This window comes from Rhinatrema bivittatum, chromosome 4, assembly GCF_901001135.1.
Source record: "Rhinatrema bivittatum chromosome 4, aRhiBiv1.1, whole genome shotgun sequence".
NCBI classification, from domain to species: domain Eukaryota; kingdom Metazoa; phylum Chordata; class Amphibia; order Gymnophiona; family Rhinatrematidae; genus Rhinatrema; species Rhinatrema bivittatum.
Window position 1 is genome coordinate 182,926,986 of NC_042618.1, and position 21,648 is coordinate 182,948,633.

The window sequence follows — 21,648 nt, forward strand, 5'->3', positions numbered from 1 at the left end:
ACCATTTGCTATTCATTCAGAAGCAAACTATGTAAAGTTCAGAAAGGCAGTAAAAACTTTGTTTTTTTGCCCAGACATTTGATAACATCTTGTAACAACTAAGTGGCCATGGTTGTTTGAATTTTTATGTATAGTATTTGTAAATTTAATTAAATAATCACATTAAACCTTAACTTGTATATTCTGTTTTATTGGATTATGTTTATTGTTAAAATTTTACATTTTATTATATGGTATCTTTTTTTTTGTTTGCTCTTATATTTTGATTTGAATTCTATTTATGTTTCTTATTGTACTTTCACTTGGTTAAAATGATTTACAGGCGGTATATACAATTTTAATAAATAAGTAAAACAATAAATAAATTGTGGATTGGCCACTGTTGGAAACAGAATGCTGAGCTTGACGGAACCTCGGTCTAACCCAGTTTGGCAAGTTATGTCCTTATGAAGTTAACTCCATACTATCAGAGTCCTGAATGTCATTAAAGAATGAACTTGCTGCTGGAGTTTTTTTTTAATTCTCTGCTCTGTTAAACAGACATGATCCAACTTCATGACAAACAGAAATCCCAAATACTCCAGGGACTGCTCTCAGATATTCACCACCCATCCCAATTTCTGTAACATGTGGATCATCTTCCTGATATGATTTTACTTGAATGAATCAATCATCTAGGTATGGATGAACCTAAATTACGTCTCTGTGCACCACTGCTGCCACTATTACCATTACCTTGTAAATGTCCTTGGGGTCACGGTCAAACAGAAAGGCAGAGCCTGAAATAGAAAATGACTTCCTAGCACCACAAAGTGAAGGAATTTCTGAAGATATTCCCTTATTGGAATGTGCAAATATGCCTCCAAAAAATCCAAGAAGGTTAGGAATTCCCCTTGGCTCACAGCCACCACCACTAACTTTAAGGTTTCCATCCGGAAATGCAACACTCTTAAAAGCCTTGTTGACCTGTTTCAAATCCAGAATGGGGCAAAAGGCCCGTTCCTCCTTGGGAATCACAAAGTAAATTGAATACCAGCTCTGACCTCATTGGTGTCTCAGAACTGGAACTATCATCTATATGCAAAGAAGCTAATCAAGTGTCATTCTTTCTACCTCTCTCTTTGTGGCGGAGCAACAAGGGGGAACCATAAAAGCTTCTAAAATAACATAGGAAGACTCCAAGGCATATCAGTTTCGCACTCTCTCTAAGACCCAATGATCAGAGATAATTTGGATCCATCTCCAATACAACTTAGGCAAATATTTGTCAATCTTGAGATCTGAAGACTGGGTCCCCAAAACTTCACTGAGAACTATGGAAGGACCCTGCCATCCCAAAGGCTCCATCCTTACCACCCTTTTTAGATAAACAAAAGAACTGAAACCTATTATATATGGCCTAGATCTCTGACCATTTGATGGTCTTCCCTGTTTGTACTTTTTGGAATCCTAAAACCTATTCTGAGCCTGCACTGGATGCTAAATGCACCTAGGCTTTTCTTCCAGGAGTCTTGGCACCTTGAAAGCTCCCCAATCCTTTGCCTGATTCTCCAAAGAAAAAAAGACTCCCTTTAAAAGGAAGCTTGTCAAATTTGTTTTTCAAATTGAAGTCATAGAAACCTCTTAACCACTAACTAGAAGCTATACTTCTAGCGGTAGTGCATAGCAAGTCAAAGGAGGCTTTGGCCAGTAAATCCGCTCCAGGCTCCAATTAAGAAGCTTCCTTTTTGACTGAACCACCTCCTTCTAGACTTCCTTCCTGAAACTACTCTGACAGACACAAGCCAGACCTTGCTACAACACAGCTGCAAGCAGCTGTCTGAAGCACCATACTGGAAGCTTCAAAGGCTTGCTTCAAACTGATTTTATTTTCCTGTCCTGCGCATCCTTGAAAGCAACACGCTCTTCTATAGGAATGGTAGTCCATTTGGTAACCAAACAAACCAGCACATCTACACTGGGAAATTTCAGTTTTTCCTTCTCCTATGAAACCAAAGGGCAAAATGTAGCCACGGAGTTCCCCTTTATAATTGGCCTCTTGGGATACTCATTCGAGATCAATAAGATCCTTTACTGCCTTATACAGGTGAAAGGATATTGAAAGCTTTCTGATACTGGAAATAATGGGGTCTTCAACAGAACTAGGATACCCTTCCTTCTTGTCTTCCACAATATTTAAAACACACAAGGATTGAGAAATTAAAGAAGAAAGCTCTTCCTTGTGAAAGAGCCACAGCATGGAAGAGCCATCCTCTCCATCAAGAGAATATTCACCTTCTTCCAAATCCTCCTCTCTCACACCATCTCTCGGAGCCTTAGAATCATTGAGGAAAGATTCGGATTTGGAGGATTTGTAATCATTTACCTCTACATCCTCCTTTTTCCTGCGTCTCTTCCTCCCTGCTCTTCTAGAGCCCACTAGAGGAGAAGGAATCACAGAAGTGGATTCTGGAACTGAACTAGGTCCCATGCAGAATGCTTGGTGCAAACATCTTAAAATTTCTTTTGATACTGAACCCCAGGCAGCAAAGGAAGCTTCAAAAACTGAGAAAGAAGGTGTTGTGTCATTAAAAGAGAAAACCCTCATCTGATTGAGCAAAGAAAAGTCAGCTCTCTGTACCGCAGGACTAAGAGATGAAGATTCTAACTCCTTATCCGTCAACTGCATTCCAAATATGGCCGCCATTTCCACTTCAGCCAAGACCCTACCGGCGGGAATTGCTTGGATGGCTGGTTCACTGATGCGGGCATTCCCTCTGCCCCTGGAGCAACAATATCACAGCCCTGTTAGACTCCTCTCTTCTCCGCGCAAGTCCCGCACAGTTTAGAGGCTCCCCCAGTTTGAAGACACTGCACGCCACAGTTGCTGTAAACACAGCTCTTTTCCCACATTCCACTAGAGCAGCCATGACTCCCTTTGCACCACAAGCCTAAGAAACTCACTGCTGCAGTCAGGAGACCAATGTAAAGTACTGCTATTTAACATTTCTGTAGCACTACATGACATACATAGCGCTGTACAAACATACAAAAAGACAGTCCATGCTCAAAAGAACTTACAATCTAATAAGACAAACATACAAGACAAGATTTGGGGTATTTCATAAAACAAGACAATGGTTTAAAAGAAAAGAAAGTTAGTTAACAAGACCAAAAGCAAACAATCAGGCATAAGATTTAAAAGCTGTTTCAAAAAGGTGAGTCTTTAGATGGCAAGACAGGGAGCATGATGCACCAGTTGATGCCAACTCATTCTGCACATTTCCATTCAATGCATGTCTATTCCCTTGTGGTGCTAATACTAAATGCTCTCACCATCTCATCTCTACAGCTCGGATGTTTTTTGTATTCCTTTTTTGCTTGAAAAGGAATCCAAGCAGGCTTTATTTGCTGCATGCAAACACTTCTTGCATCTACTCCTAGGAAAGGTATGCTCTTCTCCAGTTGCTTTAAATTTGAAGAACTTATCCTTAAACCCATACAAGACTTCTTTCAGATTCTGAATACTTAGAAAGTGACTGGCAGTCATAACCTTGGGAAAAACAGCAAGAGGTCTCCACATTCTGAATGGCAATGCACATGACTGCCTGATAGCGTTTAGTGTTCAGAAATACAGCTTTCAACTTGTGGCCAAAAAAAATTATAAATGCATTTTTTAGTTTGTTTACTTTACCCCAAGATTCCAGCTATTGAGACGAGCTTCTATGTCACTGTCATCCAAAGCAGCAGCAACCTTTTTACAATGGTCCTCCTGGAACATGAATTTCAAAGGCAATATAAGAATAAGTTTGTTTTATCTTATATTTGTTCTGGCTCAATTTTGTGCTAACCTTGAAACAAATGTAATTAAATCAAACTTTAGCATACTGTCACAAAGCTATTTCAGACATAAAAGCAAATCTTTCATTATCCCTGTCTGAGGATACGAGATCTAAGTTCCCTTTATTATTTCCAATGCATTTTGCAAATCAAGAAGTACTGACTTCTGATACCAAAGGATTCAACTACATGTTGCTGTAAGACACTTCCTAATGAGATTTCTGCAGGTGCTGCCTCCAGATGCTTTGCACAATTTTATGGCTTGGGGCTCTTAGAGTTTAACCTTGATTCAAACAGACAAAACAATGTCCTTACTGTGATTGTCCCACTCCCCATATAGATCCTTTAATCATTTCCCCATTGCCTTCTGAAGTTATCTTGAGAAACACCTGACTGGTGGCTGGGGGGGGGGGGGGGTGCACACAGTGAGTCATAAAGAGGCAGAGGAAAGAGAAAGAAAGTTGCAGCCATTCAACCTATTATAAAATCCCATGGCCACGCACGCACTTGTGGGCGGCGTACCCTGGGGGGCCCGATTATGTAAGATTAAGTGCGACGACGCAATCAGGCCTCCTCGAGTTCCCTCCCAGTCCGTTCCAATTAAGGAGTAGACTGGGAGAGAACTTCCCTACCCATACTCCATCCCTCTTCCCCTCTCCACCCCCTAAACCCTTTCACCTACCTTTCTTTTTTTTTTGTTTTATTGCTTACTGCTCCATGCCGGCAGTTGGCTGGCGCGCACTTCCCCGGCCACCTCCAGCCCCGCCCCTCCCTGACCACCCCTTTTTCTCTGAGCCCGGCAATTCTGCGTGTAACAGGGGTTACGTGTGTGGCCGTGCCCCTTTGAAAATGCGCGCGCTACACGCAAGGCCCGGCCACACGCAAACCCCCGTTTTTTTTTTTCCCACATGTGGCTGTTTTAAAATTCGGCTAATAATATCATAGTTTTCTATTATTCCTGAATACAAAATCATTCTTTATTGGGTATTTCATTTAAATTTAGATATTTTGCCTATCTTTGTGGAGGTTTATGCCTAAAATGTGCCTCTATACAGCACAGATTATGTCTGGGTAAGGAGGAGACATCAGGCTCTTCATGGGCCAAGGATATACAGTCGATATGATACGCATATATAAAAGCAAATACCTAGAGATTATTTTTTGACCTCTTATCCCATTTTTCTTATATTTGATTTGCTCCTCTCCAGAAAACTGAGCAAGTGATTCAGGCTCCTTTGCAGTTCTCCTCAGCACCACTTGAGCCAGTAGGGGTTGTTTCATTAGCCGCTACTGTCTCCCCTCCTAGAGCCTGAGAACACAACCTCCATAATGCACGCACTTCCCTGCAGGAGGCTCCTGCACCATAGTGGGCTGGCCAAATCATGGGACCAGACCCACCAGTCCCAAGTTTAATGATAAAATTACATAAAACTATAACACTATAAATGCAGTCCACCAAGTGGTGCTGCAACCCAAGTTTACTGGAGTTATAAATTACTCTCTGGTTAAAAGGGATACACTGCAGGGGAGATCTTTTCATTTAGAGCAAAGAGGCCTCCTGCAATGAATCATTTTCCCAGGCCGAAGCTTGTAGTCCAGGGACATGAATTAGAGAAGGCATAAAAAGCAGGAAACATAAAAAATATTTTTTAAACCCTCTTCTTCTATGTATCTTTCCAAATATGTTTTCTTAGAAAATACCACTGTAGCCGGACACTCTTTATGCCAACATGAGAAAACAGAGAGAAATTAGGTACAAAACAGTCATAAATTTACATTACACCTAACAGCCAGGAAGAAGACTGGTGAAAATATTCAAGTGTGAAAATGAAGAATATTCTGGCACCAGCACAATATATTCAGAACCTGTGAAAAGAAAGATAATGAATGGCTCTACACTTCAGGTTAAATACTTTACATTTTGATGTTATCTGTAATCAGGCAAAATGAACTCAGGCTGGCCCAATGAAAGATGTTTTTGATACAGAAAAGTAATAACTTTTAGTTACTGCTGTTGCTTCAGGCTATGACAGTCTTTCACAACAGGCTTAGCTGCGCTATACCACAGTAGCTAATGCATTTTTTTTTTTTAAAACATCAAACAAATGTATTTTAAGTTGTTTAAATCGTTTTAGACTTGTCCTTTGGGCTATAATAATTCTTTAAGATTTTTTACAGGTATAATTGTAGTACATCATAGTAGCCAGAAAACAGTTTGGGTTTTCTCCTAATAGGTTCTGTTGTTTACTCTACATACAAGTATCAAATGTTCTTTTTTTTTTTTTTTGACCCAGTCTTCCAACTCAACCAGAACTAGGGCTGGGATTTGGCATCAACAGCCTTCATTCACAACTATATAGGGATTGCCCCCTACTTAATAGCCTCTCCCAATTTACATTAGTCCAGTCACTGCAGTGATTATCCTCAGCCGGGTCCATGCACACGGACTATGACACCCTCCCTTCCCCCACCACAGAGAACGCTGTCTCAACAACATCCCCAGCCTCAGCCAATGTAGGGAGCCATAAGACCTCAGCCGGAAATGGAACCCACTGTGCCACCAGGTGACCCATGTATCAGTATTCAAAATTTCACTTTAATTCTAATGGGCTGGAAAAGGAACTTAACCTTTGAGTTCATGAAACAAGGGCTATGTGTAGTGCATTCAATCAGTGAAAGCTAACATAAAAGTGATGCTCAAAGTAAGCATGCCATGTGGAGAAATGAAGGAAATAATCTGCATAAAAACTTTTTCACTCATTCCAGGCTACAAAGTAGTTTCCTGTATTTACTATTCTGAATTTATTTTTTATTAGATTTTATTATTTAATTCTGAACTTTGGTAATCCGCCTTTCCCAAGTTAGTCACAAAGCAGATTATATAAAAAAAAAATGAACAAGTCTTATTTAATAATGCATATAAGAGACATTTTTGAGTGGGTATTTTGGGAGCAAATACCCATGATAAGATAGATATAGATACATAGAGCTGGAGCACTGAATTTTATTTTTTTTTCTTCAATGTAACGTTTATTCAAATTGCACAGATTATAATCGTTGTACAATAATATTGAAAATCTCCCAGTAAGGAAACAGTTCCATACTCATTAAAAAAGTTGTAAAAAACATAATACTGCCGTACAACGTTTGCTGAATAAGGAATGCACAAGTAACAGAAGAGGAACTACCTAATATCCACCGGTGGTATAACATCTCGGAGTGGGACAGATAGTCATCAATTATCATCAAACGGCAATTATGGCTATAACAAACAGTAAACAACAACTGAATAAAATGTATCATCACAACAAACAACTATGTCAGTCTGATTTGGGTGTCTCATACTATTGGTTCGTTAGAAGTTGTGATCCCCACGTTCGCAGGCCTCACCTCCCTTTCCCATAAAAGAAATGGTGACCATGTTCTCTCAAACTTGGGTATGTGTATGTTTTTGGGCAGTAATCTTATACATCACACACATAGTGTCCAGTTTTTGTATTAAGGAATTCCTAGAGGGCACTGTTGGTTGTTTCCAGGATATCGCTAGCAGACACCGTGCCCCAAACAGAACTGATTGATGAGTGTACTTTCAAATCTGGATCCATCAACGGGGACATTCAGAAGTCCCTGGGCTGGAGATAAATCTACCTGCCGCTTCAAAGTGCATTGGATAATGTCCTGTACATCCAACCACAGTCTCTTTACTTGAGGACATTCCCACATGTGTAAGAATGTACCACTTTGACCACAACCTTTCCAGCACAAGTCATTATCACATAATTTAGCTTTATACAGCCTGCTCGGGGTAAGGTGCCATCTGAATAGTATTTTATACCCATTCTCTGTAAGAGAGGAGGAAACAGAACATTTCTTAGTGTGAAGAAAAATTTGATCCCAATCCTCATCAGAGAACTGTATCCCCAAGTCTCTCTCCCATGCAGAGACATATTTAGGCCTGTTGGCCAATGAGCCTTGTAACATATTATAAATTTTAGATAAACCACCGTTTAGGCGGTCTGCAAGATCGCACCAGCCTTCAAATTGGGACTTGCCTTTAACACTCCTTGTATGTTTTCCCGCCTAATGAATTGTTGTAACTGTAAGTAAGAAAAGGCGGCGGAGGGGGGGAGCTTATGCACTTCCTGGATTCATGCAAATGGCATAATAACACCTCTATCTCTGAGTTTGCCCATGGTCGTCACTCCCTTGCTCTTCCATTCATGGAACAGCACAGAATCCCACCCCGGAGGGAAGGACATGTGGTGAAATAAATGTATATTCAAAAAGTAGCATCTCGTACCCACTAGTAGAGGCTTCCACCGGTCCCAGGATTGTAAAGTAGTTTGAAATGGAAGAGAGATGCAACCGTCAAGTCTCCAAGATTTCCTAGGTTGCCATATAAGAGCTCTTAGTGGAAAGGACCCCACAATGGCTTGCTCTATGGCCACCCATCTTGGTTGCTCGCCTTGTCTGTGCCATGAAAGGATGGCTGCCAATTGAGCTGCTGTATGGTACCGCTGGAGTTTTGGGACCCCTAATCCGCCATGAAGCTTATGGCGAAAAAGAATAGCTTGCGCTACCCTAGGAGGTCTCCGCTTCCATATAAATGCAAACAGGCGTTTTTGCCAATTTTTTTAACATAGCCGTAGGAATCTGAATTGGCATGCGATTGGCATAAATAATTAAATTTAGGGAGTACTGTCATCTTTACTACCGCAACCCTCCCAGTCCAGGAAATCGGCAGAGTAGTCCAATTATCTAGGTCCTGAAAAATCTTGGACGTAAGAGGTATGTAATTCAACTTAAACAGGCCTTCCAGATTAGGGCCAATTATGATCCCTAGGTATTTAATTTTTGACCCAGCCCATTTCAAAGGGAATTGTTGCTGGAGATGTATAGTTTGTTCATGAGGTAGGGAAATGTTCAATACCTCTGACTTAACAAGGTTTAGGCGAAAGCCGGACATAGACAGATTAGAAGCCTTCAGCTCAATCACGCCTGCGAGCGATTGCTGAGGGTTAGTGAGTGTAAACACCACATCATCCACGAATAGCGACATCTTGTAATCGTCCAGCCCCACCTGGATGCCTGAGATAGACCGGTCACCCCTAATTATCGTAGTGAGGGGCTCCAGGAATAAGGCGAACAACAGGGGTGAAAGTGGGCAACCTTGTCTAGTGCCCCGAGTTATCGGGAAGGGATTCGAATATGTCCCATTGACCTTCACCCTAGCCCTGGGGTTATCGTAAAGTTGAAATAGCCAGTTTAAGAATTTGGGGCCAAAATTCATCCTCTCCAGCGTGCAAAATAGAAATTGCCAATGGACCATATCAAACGCTTTTTCAGCGTCTATAGCTAGCAATATGGCCAGAGTGTGGTCTTTTTTAACCTTCCATAAAAGATCTATTATTTTTCGGACATTGTCTGCCGCCTTTCGCCCTGGAATAAAACCGGCTTGGTCTGGATGCGTCAACTTCGCCATTACCCTATTCAACCGTGTGGCTAAGATCTTGGCTAGGAGCTTTAAGTCAATATTAATTAAGGATATGGGGCGGTATGACCCACATTCTAACGGGTCCCTGCCTGGTTTTGCCAAGATAGTAATGCCGGCGACATTAGCTTCAGCAGGCAGGGAGCCTCCTTCTCGAAGTGCATTAAAGGTCTCAAGCAAATAGGGGGATATATGATCCGTAAATTTTTTATAAAACAAGCCAGTGTACCCATCGAGACCTGGCGCTTTGTTAATTTTAAGGGCTTTGATTGCGAGCTGGAGCTCAGCGGGTGTTACAAGCCCCTCAAAGTATTGCCGCTCCGCATCTGTTAACCGAGGTAAAGTGGTATTGGCAAGGTAAGCATCAATATTTGTCAAAGAGATACTAGAGTCTGCAGTATACAATTCTCCATAAAATTGTTGAAATCTACACTGTATCATCTCTGCAGAGTCTAGAATAGAACCGTCTACCTCTTTAATCCTAGTGATCTGGATTTTGAGTAACCAATTTTTTCAGTTTACGCGCTAGCAGCCTACCGGTTTTGTTGCCCCACTCAAAATGTTCTTGTCGAATGAGTTGCAACTTATGTGCAATATCATTCGCTTGGAGATCTCTCAAGGCTGTACGAGCCCTCTGAAGCTGGCCAGAAACTCTGGAAGACAAGGATACCTTATGTTGTTTTTCTAAGACAGAGATATTGGACAGTAATTCCGCCTCTTTTGCTTGTGTAATCTTTTTTTGGTGCGAGGCCTGAGATATAAACTTGCCCCGGAGAACTACTTTTAAACATTCCCACAGAAGAGGCTTCGGGTATGAGTCAGGGCCGTTAAATTTTTGATATTCCTCTATGGCTAATCTAATGCTCTGGCAAAAGGTGTCATTCTCCAGCAAGGAGTCGTTCAATTTCCAATAGCGTAACCCTGACTGTAAGGTTCGGGTCTGTATAGACAGCCAGATCGCACCGTGGTCAGACCATGTTATGGGGCCTATACCCAGATCTCGAACCCGAAAGTTAAGCATCTTATCTAGTATAAAATAATCAATACAGGAATAGGATTGATGTGGGTGGGAATAGAAAGTGTAGTCCCGAGTGTTGGTGTTCCTGTGTCGCCATATATCTAGCACTTCCCTATCCCTAATGAATTTTTTGAGATGTTTATGGCCTTCAGCGGTTCCCGACCCTCCCCCGGACGAGTTATCAATCCTTGGTTGAATGGTTAGGTTAAAATCACCCGCAATAATTAAGTGGTTCTCCTCTACAGTGTTTAGAATATTGTCTAGCCTGTCCAGAAAATCAGTGTGAGACGTATTGGGAGCATACACATTTAGAATGGTATATATTTCTTTATCAATATCTAACTGAACCAACAGGAACCGCCCCATGGGATCAGCTATATGTTGAATTACAGTTCCCTGGAAGTCCTTGCGGAGTAAAATACTGACACCAGTGTATTTCCCTTCCGCAGTGGCTGCGGCGTGAAATTGGTGGGGGTAAAGTGGCCACTGGAGCAAATGTACATATTTCTGTTGCAGATGTGTTTCCTGTAGAAGTAGGACATCTGCCTGTGATTTCTGCGCTTCCTGCTTAAGATGTTGCCTTTTTTGAGGACTATTAAGACCCTTCACATTTAAGGACCATAATTTAATGGACATCATAATGAATATCTAGTCAAATTTCCTCTTGCGCACCCTACCCTGAGTATGAATCTCCCCGCTATACGCATCACCGTCCATAAAATGGTGCCCCCAGCATGCATCACCCCCAACACAATATACATTCCCTGTTCCAGATCATGTAGTATATTCATTCTGGTGGATAATTTTTGTGCATTCCTAACATAGTAAATAATTTTTTGAGTCCCTCCCAAACCCACCCCCCTCCCTCCTCCCCGAATCTGCCTATTTGCCTCACAGAACTGTGCTAAGGACATTCCGTGACGGCTGTGGGGGTAAGAATCGATCACGGAGCCCGCCCCCCTCATCCCGAGCCCACCCCGCCGACCCCCATATCACAGTGTAAATAAACCTCATTTTAAACCATAACCTGAAATATGATTACATGTGGAACCATCATTACTGTAGTCATGAACCAGAGTCCATCGTATAAGATCTTCACTCAGTTTGCTCGCGGAGAAATCAGCCTTTCCCTTTGTCCTGATCAGAGGAACTCTCCCGAGTTTCGTCTGAGCCTTTTCCCTCCATTGCGGACTCTCTGCCAACGTGGTGTCTCCATAGGTGCGGTAGAAGGCCGACCCCCTTGAGTTGGTGGTGGTGTTCACTTGATGACCTGCTGATCTTAAGATGGCCGCAGCCTCCACTAAGTTCTTGGCTGCGGTGGTAGTGCCATCAATAGTGATTGCAATGCCGAAGGGAAATAGCCAGCGGTATCTTATGTTCTCCTTTCGAAGTAGTGCTGTGATCTCCTTGAATTCCATCCTCTTCTTCAATGTCAGTGGGGAGAGATCCGTGAAAAATCTGTATTTGGTGGGATTCCCATTCCCATGCCGCTTTCTTCCTTGCAATCTGATAGATTTGATCTTTCACCGGGAATCTAGTGAAGCACATTATGATATCTTGTGGCCTGCCGGTGGTTCTGGGGCCCAGAGTCCTGTGTGCATGTTCCAACTCCACCTGCATAGCAGAATCATGGCCTTCAGTGTTATCTGTGTTATGTTGCAGAAGGAAAGCGCAGAACCGCTGAATCGTTTTCTCACAGTCAGCATACATTTCCATATCTGGTATGCCCCTGAATCTCAAATTGTTGCGCCTGCTCCTGTTTTCCAAATCTTCCACTTTAGCAAGTAAAGCGTCCGAATCCTGTGTAACCCTTTGTACTGATTTGTTTAAGACATCTAGTTTATCAGATTGTGCATCTAGGCGCATATCACAGTCATCCACACGTCTCCCTATATCTGCCATGTCTTCCTTTAATTGTTGGATGGTAGATAGAAGTTCCTTTTTGTTGTCTTTCATTTCCTTTCTTATGTCCCCAAACCAACGGCGAAAATCATCCCTCGTGGGGATATCAGGTACTGCCATCGGCACTCCCCCCGAATCGCTCTCCCCCTCGGGTGCCGGCTCACTCGAGTCCGAGACTCCAAACGTGCTCTCAGACCCCTCTTCCAAGTCGGGGAGTTTAGAGAACGCAAATTGTTTAAGATCTGGTCCTTTTTTGCGCTGTGCCATCTCACTGGTTTCCGCTTGCGATTTCGGGAGGTTTACAAGCTTTATCTGTATTTTGCGCGGCGGTCTCGGTGGGATTCGGCCCGGGCTGCACAGGAGCTCTAGGTCAGGCGGCCATCTTGCTCCGCGGCGAGAGCGCCCCCTCCCACTGAATTTTATTAACCACAAGCACATGTGATTCAGGGTGCCATGCTTCTTTCTCTTTCTATATCCTTCATCCATTCCTCTTTAACTGTTAAGATCGCATCTTCCTTAACTCAGATGGATGTGCAAGATGACAGAACGGGGAAAAATCAGAGGCATATAACAGCAGCTACAATCAAATATATCCTCAAACAACTTAAAAAAAAAGTAACTTTTAATCATCCCAAGTGCTACAAGAATTAAACAATTTGCTGAATTGTTGAGCAAGAGAAGTTGTAGTAAATACCAATGAAATTTAGACAAAATTCAAACAAGTTTGTGGGATTGCTCTTGGCTATTTATGTTGTTTACATCAACTGATTAAAAAATCTAAATTAAGTCCATGAAAAATATCATCAATCCTGGAACACTTCTAATGATTTCCCAGGCCATTTATTAGTCAGACATTATTTCAACTACAACCTAAACAATATTGCAAAATCTGGAAAGAAAACAGCATAGACACAGCCTAAGGTTTTTGAATTGATTCAGCCAGCAAATGCAATTTATAGAGTATGAAATGTTAAGGATGCCAGTTTACAGACAATGCAAGAATCATTTATAATCTCTGAAAGATTACTAGTTAATAAAATGAAATGAAATGTTCTATAGATTTTTATATTTTTATGTAATTCTGTATATTGGATGCTTTTATACTACTGTGCACTGCTGGGGCAGACATGTGCCAGGGTTGGTTGGCCTATTAGTTAATTAATTAATGAAAAGAAACTACCTTTTACAGAATACAAGCAATATACGCATGCAATCAAATCAAAATTAATTTTCATTTTCTGATACTTTAAGTGGGATTTCATCATCTGGTTCAAGCGGGCAGTAAGTAAAATGTTCAATGTTATATATTTTTGGCTCCAAACTGAGAACTCTAAAGGGTCAGCTCTACCAGCTGGCCTAATAGGAGAGATCTAACTACTTTAGTCAGGTTGTTCATATCCATTTCTTTATCTTTCTCTCTGTTACAAACATGTTTCCATTTTTACCTGTTGAGTAGCAAGGTTTTCTTCATCAGAGTTGCGAATGGGACTCATGGATTGCGATCTGTATGTGTATCTTTGCCTGCCACCAAATCACATGAAAGAATGAAAATGTAGTTAAGTGATACTGATATAAAAGAAGTGATAGTAATCCTGATCAATGTAAACAGATACAAGTACCTTAAACATAGCAGTCAGTTATTATGTATGTTTCTAAAGCACTTCGGACAAAAGGACCATAAAATACAATATTATCTTTTATTACTTGACTGAGGCACAGAGGAGACAATACTGTACAAATTTTATATTTCTTTTTATAAAGCATGTCACTCCTTAGACATGGCTCCTCTTTGATTTGAAAAAATAACATGAGAAGGGAGCCTAGAGAGCTCTCAGAAAGGAAATATAAACTGGTACCCAGCAGATTTTTATTTTTTTTTTTTACACTTTCTGTGCTAGCCCTGATCCTGTCAGATGTGGTAACCGAGCTATTCTTTCACCATTATTGCTGCTTCATGAAAGGACATTTTCTTATCGCACACAACTGCAAGTTGTATGACTCTATAAAAACCATCAGGTTTGGATAATCCTTTGTTGTGTGCTATTTCATTATGGACTTGCAGGTAAAATGCAAGCCCTGCTATCATATCAAGAAACCAGAGCACCATAGTTGCCAACCTTTGTATCAAAGACAGCATTTGATAGTGCTTCTCTATACAATGCTTGCACTGCCACTGCAGTCCTTCTAATGTGGATGGCACAGAGAACTTCAGTTTCCACTACTGTCAAGCTTAGCAGTCTTCAATAAAACTAGAAGAATTTATTAGCAACAGTAAACTAAACTAAGGCTTCAGCAATCTAAAACAGAAATTCATATAGTCTTGCAAAGCAACTTCTGTTTGAACTGGCCAACGCTGAAGCATTTAGATCTATGGTATGGTTATATTTATTGTAACAGCAAAGTTAATTCCATTATTTTTTTTTTTGCCTTTGTCCTCATCTCTGCCCCCTCTCTAGGATGACTGCCCAGACAATGCAAGTCCCCTGACCAGCTGGGAACCAGGAACGAAGTCTCCTGTGAAAATGAACCACTCAGAGCCGCTCTTTGATCAGCAAAAGTCAGTTGTTATCCCCTGCCATACCCCACCCCCCCCAGGGCTCAGGCGCATCACTGCTGTGAAACGAGCAAATCCTGCCAACGCCAACAGAAAACCCAAACATGGGACCAGCCAAGTGGACTTGTGAAGGGAGATTAGTGAAATCATTTTGAACAATGAATTATATTTTACTATAAACTACCTTTCAGTAAAAGTGCCCAAAATATTGACTTTGCAAATAATAGATCCAAAGTTACTAAGGGTCCAGAAGCAGAATGAATATAAGGAATATAAAGGAGTGGTGGAAACAAAGAAACCTAAAAATAAATAAAAACACTTTGTGGTGCTACGCCTGCCTCTTTTCAAACCTTATCCCTGTTCATATTCTCTAGACAAAAATTAACCATAAACGAGTGGTACTATTGCTCATAAGCTGCAATGCTATTGAGCAATGCAAGATCACCATCTACTGGTTGTTTCAGAAAACAAGCTGCATGACCACTGCACAGCAAGAAAAAAAGAACCTGTTGCCCATAACTGATCTCTGGGACACTTCCTGTAAATCTGTAATGCAAAACCAGAAATGGAAGAAGACTGTGCAGGGAGGGGCAGGGGGTTGGTGATTTTAAAGCTGTGAAATCAGGCAAACAGTGTCATGGAATGGGTAGTAAAATGGGAAAACCAACAAATGAACTATAAAGCTGACATACAAACACAGCAAGATTTGCTCTCCCATAATTAATTTTTTATTCTAGTTCGCTATATCATCCTGTTCCAATTCCATTTTTAAGTCACAGAATTACAGAAAATGTTTTTGTGTTTTAAATATCTATAACCCTATAAAAAGAATATTGCACATTTTGAGTCTTGACTATTATATCAATGGACAGTGATATAGGCAATGAGCTGAAAAGACAAAAGGCACAACTATATGAAAACATTACATGAGTATGACTGAGAAGAACTGTGCAGGATTCCCGAAGCAGCCAGGCATAATGCTGAATCAAAAATACTTTTAACATTTATCCCAACTTTGAACCATTATTAAATATAAATAAAATATTTCTATACACCGACTCCTAAACTGTAATTCTCAAAGCATATAGTCTACCAATAATGTCAACGATGACATCATGCCAATCAAACACAAAAAACGCTATCAGAATAGCTAAAATACTTCAATCAACAGAGATGAGCAGTGCTGCAGTAGTAGTACAAATGATATTGTGTTACTACCCTAAAAGGAAACATTTGCTGTAACTGTCTATTCATGGTGGGCATAAGTCATCCAAACTCATTCCAAAAAATGTCCCATGACAGCCAACAGAACTCATAAGCAACCAGAGGAGCATACACAAAAGCCACATGACCAAAGAAAAGGAGCCAAGGACTGTCAAAGCAATGTGGCGACATCTGAATGCACTTCATATGGGAAGTTTAGAAAATCAGAGGCAGTCGAGGAGCAGGCAAAGTTGCACAATTCATAACATGTTGCAACCACAGACAGCTGATGGCAATGGTCATAAACACATAATGAAAACAGAGTTCGAGAAGCAACTAAGCCAGCAGATAGCAAGACATGTTCTCATGTGCAACATCCAGATTCAGAAGCGACTTCAGATCTCACATCTGAAGTGCTTTGGAAGCAATGATTAGCATAGTCTACATAATTAAAATCAAAGGACCTATTACTCAATAGTTTTAACACCAAAAATGCATTAATTGAGAAATAGGAATGCCTTCACTATTTAATGTTATATAAAAAGACAGTATTCTAAGCCCACTACTCTTTTTGGGCATTTAAAAGTTGTATGTAAACCGGATTGATTTGTAGTTCCTACAAGAACTTCGGTCTATAAAAATTAAAAATAAATAAAATAAATAAATATTCAGCACTGGATAGACAGATGCAAGAGCCAAAAGAGGTCACTATAGCTCCTGGATCTGAAAAAGGGAGTTGGGGTGATAAACTATTTTAAAACAGTAAAGCCAACTCTTGAATTAAAGTGGGAATGAGGAATTAAAACTGTACTCCAGTTTTAAGAATACTTAACTGAGCTCAAAGCAAAATGTCAGTTGTGGGTCACATTATTTACCACTTAGTTTATCCCCAGTCGCTTCTCAGAGGCTAACCAGACAGCAGGTTTCAAATTGATTTTTGTAACAAGTAAGAGGTACTGTCTTCTTAACACAGTCCTCGGAACACACTTAACCAGTCAGGTTTTCAGGATATCCACAATGAATATGGATGAGATAGATTTGCGTGCACTGCCTCCCATTGTATACAGATGCATCTCATGCATATTCATTGAGGCATTCTGAAAATCTGAGAGGCTAGGTGTGTCCAGAGGACTGAGTTGAGAACCTCTGTCATAGAAGACTTCTTCCAGGATAGTAAATTGTGGTACTGGAGGCATTCTACATCTTGTCTCATCTCTTGGCTAATCAACTAGGTCCCAACTCCCAGCCTCTTTGCTGGATGTCAAGGAACAAAATATGTTTGGATGGGAGTTAGGACCCTAATATTACATCAAAATCTCATGATCTTCTAGGGTTAAATACAAAGGAGTCCTCCCCTTTAGGAGATACAAAAAAATCATTAGCAAATTTGGTCAATAGAGATTTCATCAACTTTGAGAGTGACTTTCTCTGTCAGAATATCTTAGATCTGTTCAGAAGATGACTGTGATGCTTGAAGTTGTTTTTTTTAGCACAGGCCTTATTAAAAAAAAAAAAAGAAAGAAAAACGTGAAAAACACTACATGAAAACAAAACGCACAAACAGCATAATTTAAAATAGGTTTAACTATAAAGCAATTTTACAAAGTAATCAAAACAAAAACACTACAGGAAAAAACCTTTTAAGAACAAAGAAGGTTTTCAAAGGACAAGCTGAAGAGGTTGTAAAATTTATGAGGCAGCAATAAATTTCAGTTCTAAGCAACAATAAATTATTCAGTATAAAAAGATACATATGTCAAATATTAGAAACTACTCATATAAATTCACAACTCATTACAACTGGAGAGTGCCAGCTGCTGGATCAACCAGAAGTAGGGGAATACTGGAAGCAGTCCTACCTAGAAGTCTCTTTCAAGAAATTAACTGAGGAGTCCACTTGTGATAAAGTGACACTGGACCTTGTACTGATAAATGAAGACAGTATCACTGAAATTATGGAAGAGGGTAATCTGGAGTCCAGTGAATACCATACCATGTGGTTCAGTATAAACACTAGATCAGAACCAAAATATACTAGAATAAGGATCCTAGATTTTAGAAGGGATAACTAAGAAAATGAACAAGTTAAGGAAGATTTATCAAGAGTAGGAAATCTAGTAGACACAGAGGAACTGTGGGACAGTAATAAAAAGAAGCATTGAACTGGCAATAAATCATTGTGTCTGGCATAGAATGAAGAGTCCACTATAGTTCGATAAAGACATAGTAAAATAAAAGTAGGAGCAAAAGAATAGCATTCAGGAAATAAAAACAAACACAGGAGGAAGACAGGCACAATTTTTAAACAAATACTTTTGCTTAATATTCACACTAGAAATGTTTCATGGTGTTTTTGCAGTGCAGGTACCATTGCTGGGTACCTTTTCTGGTTGAATCAAATATATAGATTTGTGCAGCTGAGGAGTCGTTAGCATGGAAGAGACAGAAACAACCCAGAGGATCCAGGGTGGGCAAAGGAGAGTACTAGAGAAGTGATGTTTTCCATGTTTAAACAAACACCTTTTTTTTTTGCATCAAGGGTGTTTTATCGTGGTTTAATCGGTAAAAATCTAAAATCAGATTAAAAATATTTAAATAAGATACTTTTTTATATGAAAATAGTGATTAAAAATGTAGGGTTTCGGTATTTAAAACTATACTATTGAAGAGCTCTATGAAGGTCCAAAGAATGTCGCTGACAACTGTTATATTCTGTTTTTTATTATATGTCACTACTCATAAATGTCATTTTTATAATAGTCAGTACCTGTCAGCCAAGAAATACTCATTGCTGATAGAGGAAACTGAATGATTGTGGGTAGACTAACAACATCACCTGCCTACAGACAACTGCCTAAAAGCCATAACAAGAATATGCTTTAAATCTAATAGTGAATGCAAGCACTACAAATATATTAAATATCACACCATGGTCAAAATGAGTAATAAAGGCAATATACTTATTTTGATCATTGCAAGAGGAAATATTCTAGTCAAAATGAGATTATACAATAAAGATGCTTATTACTGAGAAATTACTACTTACCTGATAATTTCCTTTTCTTTAGGATAGTAAAACAGAACAAGTGGATTATGCACCTCTACCAGCAGATGGAGAAGGAGCAAACTGATGACACAGTACATATACCCCTGCAGTGAAATCAGCCTGCCAGTATTGTCTTCAAAAGCAACTTAGGACAGACTAGCAAAATTCTTGATTAAAAACAAGTAACCATTTTAATACTCAAGCCAACAGGAAAATTTGAGCACAGACAAGAATGTATAAACGTAAGTGTAGGGTCTGGATTGACACTTACCAGTAATTCCTGTAACACAGTCACACAAAAGGAACATAATGCAATCATTCAGCAGTCACGGGAGGGAAGCTGGATTCAACTGACTGTTTTAAAGAAAAGGAAATTATCAGTTAAGTAGTAATTTCTCATTTCTGAACATCCAGTCAGATGAATCCAGAACAAGTGGGATGTACCCAAGCTACTCCTGTATAGGGCGGGAAGGTGTTCGCGGTCCAATACAAAGGCCGCATCCTCCCAGGCCTGCACATCCAGATGATAATACCTGGAAAAGGTGCGTAAGGAGGACCATGTCGCAGCTCGGCAAATGTCAACAGGGAACAACTAACTTCTGCCCATGACACTGCTTGAGCCCTAGTGGAATGAGCCCTAATCTGACTAGGTAATGGCTTCCCTGCATCCACGTATGCAGCCATGGCTATCGTAGCCTGCGAGGCTGGCTCTCCCTGTCTAGAACCGCTGTGAAGAACAAACAGGAGATCTGACTTCCAGAAAGGCTTAGAAACCTCCAGATACCTGACAATATGTCTCTTGACATCCAAGGGTCACAAAAGACTATATTCCTCTGCATCTCACTCTGTCCAGAGATGGCAGGAAGATGGACTGATGGGCTTTGGTAAAAAAGAAGGAACAGTACGCAGCTGTACTGCTCCTGGAGTCACCTGAAGGAAAGACTCACGCTAAGACAAAGCTTGGAGTTCAGAAACCCTACATGCAGAGCAAATTGCCACAAGGAACACAGTTTTCAAAGACAGTAACCTCAAGGACAGAGAACGCAGTGGTCTAAACGTAGGGCTTGCCAAGAAATCCAATACCAAATTAAGACTCCAAAGGGGCACCGGGAAACCGCAAGGGAAGATGAAGATGGTTCACATCAGGTTAAGCCAACAAGGACTCACCATTTTACCTGACCCATGAAACAGGCGAGAGCCACTACTTGCACCTTCAAGGAACTGAGAGCCAAGCCTTTATTCAAGCCATCCTCAAAAATTCCAATATGAGTGGAATCTTGATGAAGGAAGGAAGGAAGGAAGTGTACCTCGATCCTCATATTAGGCCTCAAATGCGCACAAATGCCAAGGAAGTGGGGAACTATCTAGCTCTCAGTAAGGTGGAAATCACCGCGGCAGAGTATTCTTTCAAGGGCCATACCATAAGACAAAATAGAGTCAGATCTTCTTGAAGGCCAGATCCCTGCCACAACAGGGTCTTGTGCGCTGGAAGTCGAAGAGGCGAATCATCCAGGAGCCTCCATAGATCTGCATACCATGGTCTCCAGGGCCAGTCTGGAGCTACCATGAGCACCATCCCTCTGCAGCACTCGATCCTCTGAACCAATCTGCCCAACATGGGCCATGGAGGAAAGGCATACAGTAATTTGTCCTCCAGCACTCCTGCACTAGGGCATTAATCCCCAATGACTTCAGATCTCTCCTGAAGCTGAAGAATCGCAAAACATTTGCATTGCGTGAAGTTACTAGGAGGTCTAGGAACGAAAATTAATAAGCAATAGTAGCTTGTGATCTATCTAATGTTTGGGTTCTTGCCAGGTAACTTGTGAATTGGATTGGGCCACTGTTGGAAACAGAATACTGGGCTTGATGGACCTTTGGTCTGACCCAGTATGGCATATCTTATGTTCTTATGGAAAACCCCAGCAGATCAGAATCAGCTGAAATGCCTCATCTGAAAAACGCACACTCTCCTGGACCCATATTCTTCCTGCTGAGAAGGTCTGCCCTTATGTTATCTCTTCCTGCTGTGTGTGAGGCTGAGATCATCTAGAGATGCACTTCTGCCCATTCCATATGTTGATCTATTTCCAGTGACACTTGTTGCCTAACTGTAAACATACCAACTGGACTGCCCTGGCTTCTAGCCAATTGATGTTCCAGAGAGACACTTCTGCATTTCAGAGCCCTTGCACTGTCAGCTCCTGAGGAGACTCATGTCCATTGTCAGTACTAGCCAGTCCGGTGGGGCTAGAGAGACTCCCCTTCTTAGATGATCCACCTGCAGCCACCACTGCAGTTGGGAGGAGTCCTCCATCAGCAAGTGGATCCAAATCAAATAGTCCTGAGACTGTGGGTTCCACCGAGACAGCAAGGAGCACTGCAGAGGATGTATATGTGCCCTTGCCCACAGTACCACTTCCAGGGTTGCCGCCATTAAGCCAAGTACCTGCAGCTAAGACCACATGGTTGGGCACAGAGTGTTCATCAACAGACGGAGATGCACCAATGTCTGAATTCAAGCTTCCAGCAGGAAAACCTTGGCCAGCTCCGTGTCAAATGAAACTCCAAGGAATTCCAACAATTGAGCAGGCTGAAGATTACTCTTGGACAGA

At 41.0% G+C, this 21,648-nt stretch overlaps 1 protein-coding gene across 6 annotated transcripts in view; it reads right to left on the reverse strand.

Moving 5' to 3' along the window:
* Positions 1-21,648, reverse strand: part of CEP112 (centrosomal protein 112) — a 1,022,051-nt gene that overhangs the window by 974,771 nt on the left and 25,632 nt on the right. For all 6 annotated transcript variants that reach the window (XM_029599329.1, XM_029599330.1, XM_029599331.1 and 3 more), the window contains 2 exons: positions 13,676-13,751; positions 3,674-3,751 (listed from right to left, as the gene is read on the reverse strand). In XM_029599329.1, the coding sequence (XP_029455189.1) occupies positions 3,674-3,751; positions 13,676-13,751 (154 nt within the window). The remainder of the gene's footprint in view (positions 1-3,673; positions 3,752-13,675; positions 13,752-21,648) is intronic.